The sequence below is a fragment of the Oncorhynchus masou genome, chromosome 22 (assembly GCF_036934945.1).
Source record: "Oncorhynchus masou masou isolate Uvic2021 chromosome 22, UVic_Omas_1.1, whole genome shotgun sequence".
NCBI lineage: Eukaryota > Metazoa > Chordata > Actinopteri > Salmoniformes > Salmonidae > Oncorhynchus > Oncorhynchus masou.
The window spans coordinates 58,665,025-58,682,373 of NC_088233.1; the positions used below are offsets into that span (position 1 = coordinate 58,665,025).

The following is a 17,349-nucleotide window of genomic DNA, read 5'->3' on the forward strand; positions in this document are numbered from 1 at the left end:
ATTAATCCAATAGGGGAAGGCAAGAGAACGGTCGTGGACAGGCAAAAGGGTCAAATCCAGTTCAGAGTCCAAAAGGTACCGAAGGGAAGGCAAAATCAAGGTCAGGACAGGCAGGATGATCAGGCCGGCAGGAAAGTATTCCCGAGTCAGGCAGGGTTCAAAACCAGGAAGACTATCGAAAAGAGAATAGCAGAAGGAGTATGGGGAAAAACACGCTGATTTACTGGACTAACATACAAGACAAACTGGCACAGAGAGTAAGCAACACCTGGAGGGGGTGGAGACAATCACAAGGACAGGTGAAACAGATCAGGGCATGACAGAAACTGCTTCTTTCTGTCATAGGCATGCGCCCATCAGGAAACTGACTGTCAAAACTTCCAAATCCCCATAGATGGATGTGAGGGAATAGGCAAATGGAATAGCAAATACGTCTGACAATATAGCAGACTGGCAAACATACAGTAAATTGAGAAATCACTTAACTACACCAAACAAAAATAAAAAATGATCTATATTATGGAACAAAATAAATTATATAAAGAATTATAGTAAAAAGCTCCTGAGTACTTTAAATTAAATTCTAGGCAAAAATGCAAACTTGGCTCTATCCTTCATTGACGCAGATGGCTTGTTCATAACAAAACCTTTTGATATTACCAACCACTTTAATAACTTTTTTTGCTGACAAGATTAGCAAAATTAAGCATGACATGCAAACAACAAATGCTGAGCCTTCGTATTAATGCATAATGGACCAAATAAGGAAAGACAAGCACTGTAGTTTTTTTGCTTTCTATAAATAAGGACATACTACCTACTACAATCTGCCTGTTACGTGCTTAGCAACCTTTTGGAAAAAAAGTTGTTTGATGAAAGTGGTTTGCAAAGAAGGGCATCTATTTGGAAGATGGGTAATAAAAAGCAGACATTGAATATCCCTTTGAGCATGGCAAAGTTATTAATTACACTTTGAATTTGTATATCAATACACCCAGTCACTATAAAGATACAGACGCCCTTCCTAACTCAGTTGCCGAAGAGGAAGGAAACCACTAGAGGAAAACTTGTTTCAGTCTGCTTTCCTACAGACATTGGGGAAAAAATGAACCTTTCAGCAGAACAACTACCTAAAACACAAGGCCAAATATATTGAATGTTCCTGAGAGGCCTAGTTACAGTTTGACTTAAATCGGCTTCAAAATCTATGGAAAGACTTGAAAATGGCTGTCTAGCAATGATCAACAACCAACTTGACAGAACTTGAAGATTTCATTAAAGAATAATGGCCAATCCCGGTGTGCAAAGCTTTTAGGTCCAGATTCCAATCTGAAACTAAATGGAACGCAAATCCCTTTTTATGTGCTTTTCTTTCTGTGCGTATTCTGACCTTGAATTTAAGCATGATAATATGTGTTGTCTTTACTATGGTTAAATGACATGACATGCTATTTTCAAATCAATGACCTAACTAAATTAATCAGGCATTAACTAAATCATTGGGAATCTGGGGCACCACGGAAGCTATCTCCCAAATCCACTCTTAAAGATCTTTTATATAAATAGCTGTTACGGTTTTCTAGGTGTGAAGGAGAGTCGGACCAAAATGCGGCGTGTAGATTGCGATCCATGTTTAATGAACTGAAGAAACACGAATCAAAATACAAACACTACAAAAACAATGAACGTAACGAAAACCGAAACAGCCTAATACTGGTGCAAACTAATACACAACAGACAAAAGGACATAAGGACAATCACCCACGACACACTCAAAGAATATGGCTGCCTAAATATGGTTCCCAATCAGAGATAACGATAAACACCTGCCTCTGATTGAGAACCACTTCAGACAGCCATAGACTTATCTAGAACACCCCACTAAGCTACAATCCCAATACAAAACACACCACATACAAAAACCCATGCCACACCCTGGCCTGACCAAATAAAATAAGAAAAACACAATACTTAGACCAGGGCGTGACAGAACCCCCCCCCCAAGGTGCGGACTCCCGGCCAACACCAAAAACCATAGGGGAGGGTCCGGGTGGGTCCACGGTGGCGTCTGTCCCCTCTTCCTCGCGTCCTTACGGGCCTGGTCGGACCCCACTCTGAGGGGCAGCTCGGGACTGAGGGGCAGGGGACTGAGGGGCAGCTGGACCCCACTCTATCAAAGTCTTAGTCCCTGGCTGGCTTCCTCAGATCCTGTCCTCTGGAAGATAGTCCACCCTCGCCGCCGACCATGGCCTGGAAGTAGTCCTCACCCACTGGACCCCACTGGACTGAGGGAGTCAGCTCGGGACTGAGGGGCTGAGCGGATCTGGGACTGAGACTGGGGAAGCTCTGGCAGGCGGATCTGGAAGAGTCTGGCTGGCTGGCGGATCTGGAAGAGTCTGGCTGACTGGCGGATCTGGAAGATCTGGCTGATCGGATCTGGAAGAGTCTGGCTGACTGGCTGGAAGAGTCTGGCTGACTGGCGGATCTGGAAGAGTCTGGCTGACTGCTGGCTGGCTGACTGGCGGATCTGGAAGAGTCTGGCTGAGATCTGGAAGAGTCTGGCTGACTGGCGGATCTGGAAGAGTCTGGCTGACTGGCGGATCTGGAATCTGAAGTCTGGCTGACTGATCTGGAAGAGTCTGGCTGACTGGCGGATCTGGAAGAGTCTGGCTGACTGGCGGATCTGGAAGAGTCTGGCTGACTGGCGGATCTGGAAGAGTCTGGCTGACTGGCGGATCTGGAAGAGTCTGGCTGACTGGCGGATCTGGAAGAGTCTGGCTGACTGGCGGATCTGGAAGAGTCTGGCTGACTGGCGGATCTGGAAGAGTCTGGCTGACTGGCGGATCTGGAAGAGTCTGGCTGACTGGCGGATCTGGAAGAGTCTGGCTGACTGGCGGATCTGGAAGAGTCTGGCTGACTGGCGGATCTGGAAGAGTCTGGCTGACTGGCGGATCTGGAAGAGTCTGGCTGACTGATCTGGAAGAGTCTGGCTGACTGGCGGATCTGGAAGAGTCTGGCTGACTGGCGGATCTGGAAGAGTCTGGCTGACTGGCGGATCTGGAAGAGTCTGGCTGACTGGCGGATCTGGAAGAGTCTGGCTGACTGGCGGATCTCTGGCTGACTGGCATGCTGACTGGCGGCTCTGGCTGCTCCATGCTGACTGGCGGCTCTGGCTGCTCCATGCTAACTGGCGGCTCTGGCTGCTCCATGCTGACTGGCGGCTCTGGCTGCTCCATGCTGACTGGCGGCTCTGGCTGCTCCATGCTGACTGGCGGCTCTGGCTGCTCCATGCTGACTGACGGCTGTGGCGGCTCCTTGCAGACTGGGCTCTGGCTCTGCTGACTGGCTGTGGCGGCTCCTTGCAGACTGGCGGCTCTGGCGGCTCCTTGCAGACTGGCGGCTCTGGCGGCTCCATGCAGACTGGCGGCTCTGGCGGCGGCTCCTCCATGCATGGCGGCTCTGGCGGCTCCATGGCAGGCGGCTCTGGCGGCTCCATGCAGAATGGCGGCTCTGGCGGCTCCATGCAGAATGGCGGCTCTGGCGGCTCCATGCAGAATGGCGGCTCTGGCGGCTCCATGCAGAATGGCAGCTCTGGCGGCTCCATGCAGACTGGCAGCTCCTTGCAGACTGGCAGCTCCTTGCAGACTGGCAGCTCTGGCTGCTCCATGCAGACTGGCATCTCTGGCTGCTCCATGCAGGCTGGCAGCTCTGGCTGCGCTGAACAGGCAGGAGACTCCAGCAGCACTGTAGAGGAGGAAGGCTCCGGCAGCGCTAAACAGGCGGGAGACTCCGGCAGCGCTGTAGAGGCGGGAAGGCTTTGGCAGCGCTAAACAGGCGGGAGACTCTGGCAGCACAGGAGAGGAGGAAGGCTCTGGCGGCGCTGGAGAGGCGAGGCGCACTATAGGCCTGATGTGTGGTGCTGGCACTAGTGATACTGGGCCGAGGACACGCACAGGAAGCCTGGTGCGGGGAGCTGGCACCGGAGGGCTAGTGTGTGGAGGTGGTACAGGGTAGACCGGACCGTGCAGGTGCACTGGAGCTCTTGAGCACCGAGCCTGCCCTACCTTACCTGGTTGAATACTCCCGGTCGCTCTGCCAGTGCGGCGAGGTGGAATAGCCCGCACTGGGCTATGCAGGCGAACCGGGGACACCGTGCGCAAGGCTGGTGCCATGTAAGCCGCCCCAAGGAGACGCACTGGTGACCAGATGCATAGAGCCGGCTTCATGGCATTTGGCTCGACGCTCACTCTCGCCCGATACGCGGAGCTGGAATGTACCGCACCGGGCTATGCACCCGCACTGGGGACACCGTGCGCACCTCAGCATAACACGGTGCCTGCCCGGTTTCCCTAGCCCCCCGGTAACCACAGGAATTTGGCGTAGGTCTCCTACCTAGCGTCGCCATACTCCCTCTGATCCTCCCCCCCAAGACATTTTTGGGGCTGACTCCCGGCTTTCCATGCCAACCGTGTTCCCTCATATCGCCGACTCCTCTCTCCGGCTGCCTCTGCTCTCCTAAGTGCCTCCACCTGTTCCCATGGGAGGCGATCTCTTCCATCCAGTATTTCCTCCCATGTGTAGCAACCCTTGCCATCCAAAACATCCCATGTCCATTCCTCATTTTGTTGCTCCTGCTGCCGCTGTTGCTTCTCCTGCTGCTCCAGCCTGTTGACATGCCGCTTGGTCCTGTTGTGGTGGGTGATTCTGTTACGGTTTTCTAGGTGTGAAGGAGAGTCGGACCAATATGCGGCGTGTAGATTGCGATCCATGTTTGATGAACTGAAGAAACACGAATCAAAATACAAACACTACAAAAACAATGAACGTAACGAAAACCGAAACAGCCTAATACTGGTGCAAACTAATACACGACAGACAAAAGGACACTAAGGACATAAGGACAATCACCCACGAAACACTCAAAGAATATGGCTGCCTAAATATGGTTCCCAATCAGAGATAACGATAAACACCTGCCTCTGATTGAGAACCACTTCAGACAGCCATAGACTTATCTAGAACACCCCACTAAGCTACAATCCCAATACAAAACACACCACATACAAAAACCCATGCCACAGCCTGGCCTGACCAAATAAAATAGGAAAAACACAAAATACTTAGACCAGGGCGTGACAATAGCAGTCAATCATTAATTATTCTTTACCTTCTATCAGACTCATCTTAACATCATAAAATGATTGGTTATCTGCACGAATCCTAGTATAAATGATGAATCAGCAATATACAAATTTGCTTAATTAACTAAATAATCACAGAAATACATAACAAACCAACTGTAAATATTGGTTACTAACAATGATAGAAAAGTCCCTAGTGGGCTAAGCTGATATGACAGCTTGGTAGACAAAAGGAAGGGATGGGACTGAGAGAGAGCGGGAAAGACAAATGGATTCACTACACACAGTCTATAATTATATTAATTGAAATGCTAATCCTTTGCACATGAACGGGCGCTCATTTGAGAATAATTGCAATGTATATATATTTACGCCTGTGTGTCGTTGTTGTCTTCTCTGTTGGAATCCTTGATCGTCCTGTAGGGTTCATCAGAGTCTCTGGTTAACTTTTATTGAAGTTACAAAATATTTTTGTGGTTGTAGGTGGTTAGAATGTATACTTCAGAGTACCATTCAGAATTTTCCACGATCTACACCCAGAAAGGGCCACGTCATGACAATAGCATGCTATTCACCCTCTATTCATTTGAGGTGGACCATGCATATATGAAGGTGTGGCGGAGGTGTGTCTACAGATTACACCGTATTCTGACTTTGATTTAATCCCTAATAATTCCACCACCGTTACGTGCGAGGAAACCATGAATAAGGACCTACTGGTTTCAATTGGAAAAAGCATTTACTTCATTTTTTCCAATAGAAATAACAGCATTCTCCCTACACTGTAATTTGTAAATTCATAAGAGCTAGGTAATTTAGTAATCCGTTTGGAGAAGGCAATTGTAAGTACACACAGCAATTGTTATAGATGATTTCTTATGAAACCAGCCATATGGAAGACACAGTGAAATAGGATATGAGTAGCTGCGCCGTTATTCAGAATTGTAATTGTGTGCCCTCGTAATTTGCATGGATGAAGTTTGGAGACCTAAACTGGAGGCTTCTGTGGGGATGAACCTGCCGAGTTGATGTATACGCTTTAGAATGTTTTTATTATATACCTGGACTTTTCTCCATTTTATTTCACAATTTTTATCATGTTAAATATTACCTGCTTTCGGGAGCCACCGTCAGTAATACCCACATACATTTTTTTTTGCATCATTCCATTCTGTTTATCTTTCTTTCTTCTGTCATGTCCTTGTAAATTGTTCCTAAGGATCACTAGCATTAGTGGATCATATTAGGCTAACGTTGTGAAATAATTAAGGACATGTAGCCTATTTGAATCATTATGGAAATCCGACCACACGTAGCATTGTTATTGTCCTACCCTAACTGTACATTTTTTTCCACCTTCCAACATTTAATGGATTGAACTTGAATATGACAACTTTCAGGATGAATCAAACCACTGTTTTTGTATTCATCAATATCTAGTATTTTGTGCATTTGAAAATAAAAATGTTTATACTTTCCGAACCCTAAAATGTGTCGAAATAATTTACAAGATCATAGTATTTATTAAATCTACCAGTTGGTGCTGAAACAGAGACTAATTTGCATAGACTGCTTTCTTTTTTCACATTGAACTTTTATTTAACTAGGCAAGTCAGTTAAGAACAAATTCTTATTTACAATGACAGCCTAGGAACAGTGGGTTAACTGCCTTGTTCAGGGGCAGAACGACAGATTTTTACCTTGTCAGCTCAGGGATTCGATCGAGCAACCATTCAGTTACTGGCCCAATGCTCTAACCACTAGGCTACCTGCCGTTTTCATTGATCCATATGTTCAGAATCTATTCTCTCAATGTATTCTATTGACTCTGTCGACTAAATTATAATTAAAGGTGCACCACCATATGTAAAGGGATGGTTTAAGATGAATGTACTGAAAGCCCCATTGAATGAAAAATTCCACAAGAAAATCTGTTGGCCATCAAGTGGGAGAGTTTTCAGCGGTTGAATGATTTTTATTTAGAGTATGCAAGGTAACCACACCTGCAGTGCGTGTTATGCGACTGAATAAGGAAAGTCTGAATACCAAATACTGAGAAGTGCATAGGAAGGCGTGCGTAGGAAAGGCATAAATTCCTAAGTTGGGATCGGCCCCTTAGACTTACCCAGAAAGACTCACAGCTGTAAGGTGATTCTAACATGTATTGACTCAGGGTGTTCAATACTTATCTAATCAAGATATATTCAAGTGTATTTTCCATTATTACAATTTATTTTATTCAAATGTTTCTTTCACATTACAGAGTATTTTGTGTAGATCGTTGGCAAACAAAATTCAGTTAAATCCATTTGGATCCCACTTTGTAACACAACAAAATGTGGAAAAGTCAAGGTGCGTAAATACACTGCTCAAAAAAATAAAGAGAACACTTAAACAACACACTGTAACTCCAAGTCAATCACACTTCTGTTAAATCAAACTGTCCACTTCGGAAGCAACACTGATTGACAATAAATTTCACATGCTGTTGTGCAAATGGAATAGACAACAGGTGGAAATTTTGGGCATTTAGCAAGACACCCCCAATAAAGGAGTGGTTGTGCAGGTGGTGACCAGACCACTCCTCAGTTCCTATGCTTCCTGGCTGATGTTTTGGTCACTTTTGAATGCTGGCGGTGCTTTCACTCTAGTGGTAGCATGAGACGGAGTCCACAACCCACACAAGTGGCTCAGGTAGTGCAGCTCATCCAGGATGGCACATCAATGCGAGTTGCGAGTTGCGAAGGTTTGCTGTAGTAAGCGTAGTGTGCAGAGCATGGAGGCGCTAACAGGAGACAGGCCAGTACATCAGGAGATGTGGAGGAGGCCGTAGGAGGGCAACAACCCAGCAGCAGGACCGCTACCTCCGCCTTTGTGCAAGGAGGAGCAGGAGGTGCACTGCCAGAGCCCTTGCGAGCTGCAAGAAGGTTTGCTGTAGTAAGCGTAGTGTGCAGAGCATGGAGGCGCTACCAGGAGACAGGTCAGTACATCAGGAGATGTGGAGGAGGCCGTAGGAGGGCAACAACCCAGCAGCAGGACCGCTACCTCCGCCTTTGTGCAAGGAGGAGCAGGAGGTACACTGCCAGAGCCCTGCAAAATGACCTCCAGCAGGCCACAAATGTGCATGTGTCTGCTCAAACGGTCAGAAACAGACTCAATGAGGGTGGTATGAGGGCCCGACGTCCACAGGTGGGGGTTGTGTTTACAGCCCAACACCGTGCAGGACATTTGGAGTTTGCCAGAGAACACCAAGATTGGCAAATTCGCCACTGGTGCCCTGTGCTCTTCACAGATGAAAGCAGGTTCACACTGAGCACATGTGACAGACGTGACAGAGTCTGGAGACGCCGTGGAGAAAGTTCTGCTGCCTGCAACATCCTCCAGCATGACCGGTTTGGCGGTGGGTCAGTCATGGTGTGGGGTGGCATTCTTTGGGGGGCCGCACAGCCTTCCATGTGCTCGCCAGAGGTAGCCTGACTGCCATTAGGTACCGAGATGAGATCCTCAGACCCCTTGTGAGACAATATGCTGGTGCAGTTGGCCCTGGGTTCCTCCTAATGCAAGACAATGCTAGACCTCATGTGGCTGGAGTGTGTCAGCAGTTCCTGCAAGAGGAAGGCATTGATGCTATGGACTTGCCCGCCCGTTCCCCAGACCTGAATCCAATTGAGCACATCTGGGACATCATGTCTCGCTCCATCCATCAACGCCACATTGCACCACAGACTGTCCAGGAGTTGGCGGATGCTTTAGTCCAAGTCTGGGAGGAGATCCCTCAGGAGACCATCCACCACCTCATCAGGAGCATGCCCAGGCATTGTAGAGAGGTCATACAATCACGTGGAGGCCACACACACGGCTGAGCCTAATTTTGACATGTTTTAAGGACACTACATCAAAGTTGGATCAACCTGTTGTGTGGTTTTCCACTTTAATTTTGAGTGTGACTCCAAATCCAGACCTCCATGGGTTGATAAATTTGATTTTCCATTGATCATTTTTGTGTGATTTTGTTGTCAGCACATTCAACTATGTAAAGAAAAAAGTATTTAATAAGAATATATCATTCATTCAGATCCAGGATGTGTTATTTTAGTGTTCCCTTTATTTTTTTGAGCAGTGTACTTTCTGAAGGCACTGTAGCGATATTCTTTATTCTCTGTTTTCATTTCAGCAAGCTAGCTAGCTATATATCAATTCATTATTTTAATTAACCTTTATTTTTTACATTGCAAGTACGTATAGCAGTGCAGACATGTTTGCCTTTGTCCCATGTAAATGTTGTCCTTTTTCATCGTTTTTTAAATATATTCAAAAATATTTCAATCTCTTTTTCCATTTTTAAATTAAATATACCTTCCGGCAACCCGCCTCACAGAATGTGATATGGATCTGCTATTTCTTTTTTTAGACCTTATAGCTAGAACCTCCATCAGCAGCTAGCCATCAGATGCTAACCGGCTAATTAGCTACTAGCTATTTAGTCATTGTTAGCCGCTGCTAGCGGCCTTTACCTCGAGCTCAGACATCAGCCGCTTTTACCCTGGATAATACCCTCCAGTCTGCACAACACGATATCAACCTTGAGTATATCGGACTGCTTTTCTCCACCATTACTCCAGATCATCACAACTAGCTAGCTGCTACCGAGTGGCCCAGCCCCGAAGCTAGCCTTTGAGCCAGGCTCATCTCCCAGCCTGCTCAGTGGACCATATAATCACTCAGCTACACAGCTGATGCCTCCCGGACTCTTCACTAATGCTAGTAGAAGCCACTACATCCCCGGATTCCTGCCGTAAGCTCTGGACCTTTGCATCGGATCATCGCAACTAGCTGCTACCGAGTGACTATAGTGGCTAACGCCCTTGTCCCGAAGCTAGCACCAGTTAGCCTTGAGCCAAGCGCATCTCCCGGCTAGCAAACGAAATTACGAAATTACTCCAGCTGCAATACCTCTTTTGCCAATTGGCCTGGAGCCTTTGTCGACACGGCGCCCCACCAATCCATCATGACTGGTCTGTCCGATGTTCTGTCCGATGTGCCCTCAACCGGCCTTTGTAGGACGTCGGTGAAGATGCTTCTGCTAGCCCCAGCCTGCTATCTTTATGAACGCTGTGTCTCCCGCTTGCTAGCGTAGTAACGACTTACCTGTTTCATCTTTTGCTGTTCACTGGACCCTATGATCACAAGGCTACATAAGCTGGTGCCTGCTGGACTGTTCATTAATCACGGTATTCCATTTTGTTTATTTTGTTTATCTGTCGGCCCCAGCCTTCGAACTCAGGCCCTGTGTGTCTGATTAGCTGTTGCTGTCTTACCCATTGTTGTCTTAGCTAGCTCTCCCAATCAACACCTGTGATTGCTTTTTGCCTCGCTTTATGTCTCTCTCTGTCAATATGCCTTGTATACTGTTGTTTAGGGTAGTTATCATTGTTATTTTACTGAGGAGCCCCACCTCCCACACATGGGGTGACGTCACCTAGCATAACTATTGCCTCCAGAGACGCAACCTCTCTTATTGTCCCTCAATACCTAGGTTTATCTCCACTGTATCCGCACCCCACCATACCCCTGTCTGTACATTATGCCCTGAATCTATTCTTATTCTCCGTCCCCAAAGAACTTGATGACCAGATTTGAGAGCCTTTAGCCGTACCCTCGTCCTACTCCTCCTCTGTTCCTCGGGTGATGTGGAGGTTAACCCAGGCCCTGTGTGTCCCCAGGTGCCTCATTGCATGCATCCGTTGCCTGCATCCGTTATGGGTTCACGGTCAAATGACCACCCCTCATCACTGTCAAATGCTCCCTAAAACACTTCTGCAAGCAGGCCTATCTAATCGACCTGGCCCGGCTTTCCTATAAGGATATTGACCTTATCCCGTCAGTAGAGGATGCTTGGTTGTTCTTTGAAAGTCATTTCCTCACCATCTTAAATAAGCATGCCCCTTTCAAAAAATGTAGAACTAAGAACAGATATAGCCCATGGTTCACTCCAGATCTGACTACCCTCGACCAGCACAAAAACATTCTGTGGGGTACTGCACTAGCATCGAATAGTCGCTGCGATATGCAACTTTTCAGGGAAGTCAGGAACCAATACACACAGTTCGGAAAGCAAAGGCTAGCTTTTTCAAACAGAAATATGCATCCTGTAGCTCTAACTCCAAAAAGTCATGGGACACTGTAAAGTCCATGGAGAATAAGAGCACCTCCTCCTAGCTGCCCACTGCACTGAGGCTAGGAAACACTGTCACCACCGATAAATCCATGATAATTGAGAATTTCAATAAGCATTTTTCTATGGCTGGTCAATCTTTCCTCCTGGCTACCCCAACCCCGGCCAACAGCTCTGCACCCCCCGCAGCTACTTGCCCAAGCCTCCCCAGCTTCTCCTTCACCCAAATCCAGATAGCAGATGTTTTGAAAGAGCTGCAAAATCTGGACCTGTACAAATCAGTTGGGCTAGACAATATGGACCCTCTCTTTCTAAAATGATCTGCCACCATTGTTGCAACTCCTGTTACTAGTCTGTTCAACCTCTCTTTTCAAAGGGGGTGACACTCTAGACCCAAACTGTTACAGACATATATCCATTCTGCCCTGCCTGTCTTTGATAGCCAAGTTAACAAACAGATCACTGACCATTTCAAATCCCACCGTACCTTCTCCGCTGTACAATCCGGGTTCCGAGCTGGTCACGGGTGCACCTCAGCCACGCTCAAGGTACTAAACGATATCATACCCGCCAGCGATAAAAGACAATACTGCGCAGCCGTCTTCATCGACCTGGCCAAGGCTTTCGACTCTGTCAATCACCGTATTCTTATCGGCAGACTCAACAGCCTTGTTTTCTCAAATGACTGCCTCGCCTGGTGCACCAACGACTTCTCAGATAGAGTTCTGTGTGTCAAATCGGAGGGCCTGTTGTCCGGACCTCTGGCAGTCTCTATGGGGTACCACAGGGTTCAATTCTCGGGCCGACTCTTTTCTCTGTATATACCAATGATGTCGCTCTTGCTGTGCGTGACTCCTTGTTCCACTTCTACGCGGACGACACCATTCTGTATACATCTGGCCCTACTTTGGACATTGTGTTAACAAACCTCCAAACGAGCTTCAGTGCCATACAACACTCCTTCTGTGGCATCCAATTGCTCTACAACACTAGTAAAACTAAATGCATGCTCTTCAACCGATCGCTGCCCACACCCACCCATTCGACTACCATCACTACTCTGGACGGTTCTGACTTAGAATATGTGAACAACTACAAATACCTAGGTGTCTGGTTAGACTGTAAACTCTCCTTCCAGACTCATATTAAGCATCTCCAATCCAAAATTAAATCTAGAATCAGCTTCTTATTTCACAACAAAGCCTCCTTCACTCATGCTGCCGAACATACCCTCGTAAAACTTACTATCCTACCGATCCTCGACTTCGGCGATGTCATTTACAAAAGAGCCTCCAACACTCTACTCAGTAAATTGGATGCAGTCTATCACAGTGCCATCCGTTTTGTCACCAAAGCCCCATATACCACCCACCACTGCGACCTGTATGCTCTCGTTGGCTGACCCTCGCTAAATATACGTCTCCAGACCCACTGGCTCCAGGTCATCTATAAGTCTTTGCTAGGTAAAGCTCCGCCTTATCTCAGCTCACTGGTCACCATAACAACACCCACCCGTAGCACACGCTCCAGCAGGTATATCTCACTGGTCATCCCCAAAGCCAACACCTGCTTTGGCCGCCTTTCCTTCCAGTTTTCTGCTGCCAATGACTGGAACGAATTGCAAAAATTGCTGAAGCTGCAGCTTATATTTCCTTATCTGAGCAGCTTTTCTATCACTGCAGCTGTACATAGCTCATCTGTAAATAGCCCATCCAACTACGTACCTCATCCCTAAATTGTTTTTATTTACTTTTTTGCTCTTTTGCACACCAGTATTTCTACTTGCACATCCTCATCTGCACATCTATCACTCCAGTGTTACTTTGCTACTATGGCCTATTTATTGCCTTACCTCCTTACTCCATTTCCACACATTGTGTATAGATTTTTCTATTGTGTTATTGACTGTACTTTTGTTTTTCCCATGTGTAACTCTGTTGTTGTTTTTGTTGCACTGCTTTGCTTTATATTGGCCAGGTCGCAGTTGAAAATGAGAACTTGTTCTCAACTAGCCTACCTGGTTAAATTAAAAAATATATATATATTTGAACAGGGTGTCATAATGAGACCAAGTCTCTTTTTCAAATGAGCCCTACACAATACAAAACACACATCAATATAAAATCTCAATAAAATACTTAATTTCAAAACATGATCATAAAAAACAAACACAATCTTCACTTAGCACATTCCCCACTGTTTATAATTCCCTAAATGGCATTTAAGCCTGAGCCTCCGCTGCAACACATTTCATATCTGTGGAGGATACAAACCAAACAGAAATACCTCATTTACATAAGTATGCAGACCCTTTGCTACGAAACTTGAAATTGAGCTCAGGTGCATCCTGTTTCCATTGATTATCCTTGAGATGTGGTAAATTAAATGGATTCAACATGATTTGGAAAGGCACACACCTCGAAGGAATTGTCCGTAGAGCTCCGTGACAGGATTGTGTCGAGGCACAAGATCTGGGGAAAGGTCCCAAAATATTTCTGCAGCATTGAAGTTCCCCAAGAACTCAGTCCATCATTCTTAAATGATGATCTATTATATTGCTCAGCTCAGTCGCGACTCTCAAACGCTGCATGTGTTTCTGATTCATAAACAATGCCATACTGGTGGGTGCTACCATTCATATTTAACCCAGCCCTGAAACATAGATGAAAAAAATGTCCACGTCATTTCAGAGGGAAAGACACCTCATTGGCACAAATGTTCACGAAGCGGGCAGTTCGGTATTGTCACTTCATGCCCAAATATATCATACTTTGACAAAGACTATGACTTATTGACCTACATTGTTGTGCAAATTCATGGGTAAGCTCTGGCCATCATCTTTCAGCTCGAAAAAATTGATATCTACTGTTTGGGTGTTTAAAACTCATCTTCTTCTCTCTTCTTCTGACAGCGCTGAACAAACCTCTAGGGTTCTCTTTTGGTCAAAGTGTGTTATTACACCAAAATATTATTAACAGATAAATATCATATTTTTTGAGGAAGGAATACCAGGGTCATATTCATTAGGCACCAAACGGATAAAAACAGACTGAAACAGTAAGGGGCTACCCTGGACTTTCCTTTTCCTTTGCAAACCCTTTTCCTTAATGAACAGGACTCTGCACTTGATCAGTATTTATCCATACATGTTATTACCACTGTATCTATTAGTTCTGTCTTTATTCACTGACTTGTCCCTGTTTGTCTCTCCCTCAGGTGTACCTGTCCTTCATTTATCCCAATGACTTTACACGTCTGACACACATGGAGAGAGAGAACAAGTGTTTCTACAGGGAGTCGCCCATCTACTTGGAGAAGTAAGTTCGGTTGGCTATTTTCCACATACAGTTGATTATTATATTGTAATTCACAGATGGAAGCAGAGCAGAGAAATATGCCTGCTCCACCACTTGGTTTGGAAGGATGAAGATGGACAAATGTAACCACTCTCAAAAGCATATAGGTGGAGAGATGCAAACATAAAAATATATACAACAGAAAAGAAAGAAGAGAGAAAGAGAAACACTTATTTGGTGTATTGTTAGACTTCTGTGTATATGTGTGTGCTAACTGTCTCTCTCGCTCTCTCGCTCTCGTGCTCTCTCTGACAGGTTTGGCTTCTACAAGTACATGAAGATAGACGAGGAGGACGATGATAGACCCTTCTTCTTCCCTAACCCAGACGGTAAGTACACACACCCACTGACACACAGATACACATATACATACAAAACAAACATACACACACACCCTTTAACGATTAACTTTCTCTGTTGCCACAGATTTCCCGGAAGAGGAGGAAGGGGTGGACCCGGAAGATGAGGCCGAGATCGTAGGTACCCAATCACCAAATAGGACCGCACCGCCTAGCCTATCAGCTAAGAGGACCTCCCACCCCAGCCTATCCATCCACACCTCCAGACCCACCCTTGGAGAAAGAGAGGGGGAGGAGGAGAACAGTATTGTGGTCCGTAGAGAGAAAAAACAATTCCTCAAGAGTGATGGACAGACAGACAGAGAGTGGGACAAGGACGGGCCGAGGAGAAGAGGGGGACAGACCTCCAGGAGGGGACTTCTAGAGAGACCCGAGGCAGAGAGCGAGGAGCTGCACCCGCAGTTGGACAACGTGGTCCACGGTCGCTCCCTCTCCTGGATCAGGACGGGTCCCTCTGAGCTAGGACCCGGGGGGCCGGACAGGAAGGGAGGAGGAGGGGGTGCAGGAGAGGAGACCCCTCCCAAACTGAGCAAGTCGTCCCTTCTCTTTCCCCAGAAGACCTCTCTCTCGGCCCTTGCCAGCCGTGCCAAGCAGATCCTTAGTAACTCCGCCCCCGGCAACAACGCCGCCAACGCCCGTCTCCATGATAACGCCGCACGTAACCATGGTAATGACAAAAACGCTGCCGCCGCCGGCAACACCAACAATAGGGAAAAGAAGAATGAAAACAAGATCTACATCACCAGGCCACGGCCGGTCAAAGAAAGGGAGCGAGAGAAGGAGGAGAGGAGGGCGGAGAGGGAGAGGGGCAGGGGTCCTGGGTCGCGTCATCCGAGAGAGGTCTTTCCTGGGGTGTTTCTGTACCAGAGTGGAAAGACCACCAGACTGGTCAACCTCCAGAGCACTCGATCCAGGGGGAGAGGGGGAGCGGGGAGCAGGGGGCTCGTCACTGCCCCCCAACTCTGGCCCAAACCCCCACTAAGAGACGGCAAAGCTCCCCCACGTGGCACTAATGCTAGTGTTAGCAGACAAGGCGCAGTTCACCAGGCTGCCAGCAGGGTGGCGGTAGTGAGGCTCCGAGACAGAGAGAGGAGGAGAGTTAGAGGAGGGGGAAGGGAGCCCCACATACCCCCAGAAAGAGAGGCTGCGGCAGACTCCACCTTACCCAGTAAAAGAGGCACCCCATTGCCCCAGCACCTCCAGCCCCCACCACCTCATTCACCCACTCCCCCCAACTCTTTGGAGAATCCCCAAACTATCGAGAGCAGGGTTGAAAGCAGGCTAGGAACCAGGGTCACCTCATACCTCAAAACCTCTGAGATCACTGAGTCACAGCAAAAACAACCCGACCCAGACCAAGAACCCTCAGAACCCGACCCAGACCCTGATCCAATCCGCTCGAACGCTGACCCAGACCCAGAACCAGAGGAGGGTGGGGTGTCCGACTACAGTTACGAGGCTGAAGAGGCGCGTCCAGGCTGGGCTGAGGTTTGTTGTGATTTAACTGCTTCTGATTGTATTGAATTGAGCCAGACTGATATATTGGTTGATGTTGACCTTTTACCAACATATCTAATCGGCCTTTAAACCACCCATAGTATTTACATAGAGGAGAGTAGGGTATGTTGAGTCATTTATTACGTTCAGCATCACTGCGTCCACGGTCAGACCGGGACAAGAATTCAGCCCTGGCATTTTATCCCCACCAGCACACATCACTGCATGCCCCGCCAAGTCACCGCCTCCCACACTCCCCATCCCCAAACATAAATCCTACACCCTGACCCTACACACACACCCTACATAGACACAGGTGTTAGGGCTGTACAGTATAGCGTTTCTTAACCGTTTCGGTACAAGTGACTGGCGAGACATGGCCCTCCTCTTCTTTTTTTAACCAACTCATGTTTAAAACAAGGTTGTGGCTGCATATCAGACTTTTTGGGGGACTTTTACGCACAGAGAACAGGCTGCTCAGGCGAATGGTGCTTGTTTAATAAAGTTGGATCATGTTGAGTCAATGTCTCACATAATAATCACAGTATTCTACCTAACGGAACCAAATATATCCACACCACCGCATTCATCATACCCATCAACCATTTCATCTCAATCAGTTTCATGGGGATATGCATTTAGATCTTGAGTTATACAGTGTTGTTTCGAAGTAGCCTACAGTGGGTTTTTTTGACTGATGTGCAGAGTGAATTTTAGAGCAGATGTTGTTAACTAACTGTAGAATAGCCAACCTGTGTATTTTGCCTAGTGGCACGAGCTGTTGAGTTTTGGCCACGAGAAAAATGCGCTGGTGTTTTTGT

General features: G+C 47.0%; 1 protein-coding gene across 1 annotated transcript in view; it reads left to right on the forward strand.

The window, feature by feature from the left end:
* b4galnt4a (beta-1,4-N-acetyl-galactosaminyl transferase 4a) overlaps positions 1-17,349 on the forward strand; it is a 493,079-nt gene that overhangs the window by 461,218 nt on the left and 14,512 nt on the right. The window contains exons 12-14 of the mRNA XM_064930637.1: positions 14,533-14,633; positions 14,928-15,001; positions 15,099-16,519. Of these exons, the coding sequence (XP_064786709.1) occupies positions 14,533-14,633; positions 14,928-15,001; positions 15,099-16,519 (1,596 nt within the window). The remainder of the gene's footprint in view (positions 1-14,532; positions 14,634-14,927; positions 15,002-15,098; positions 16,520-17,349) is intronic.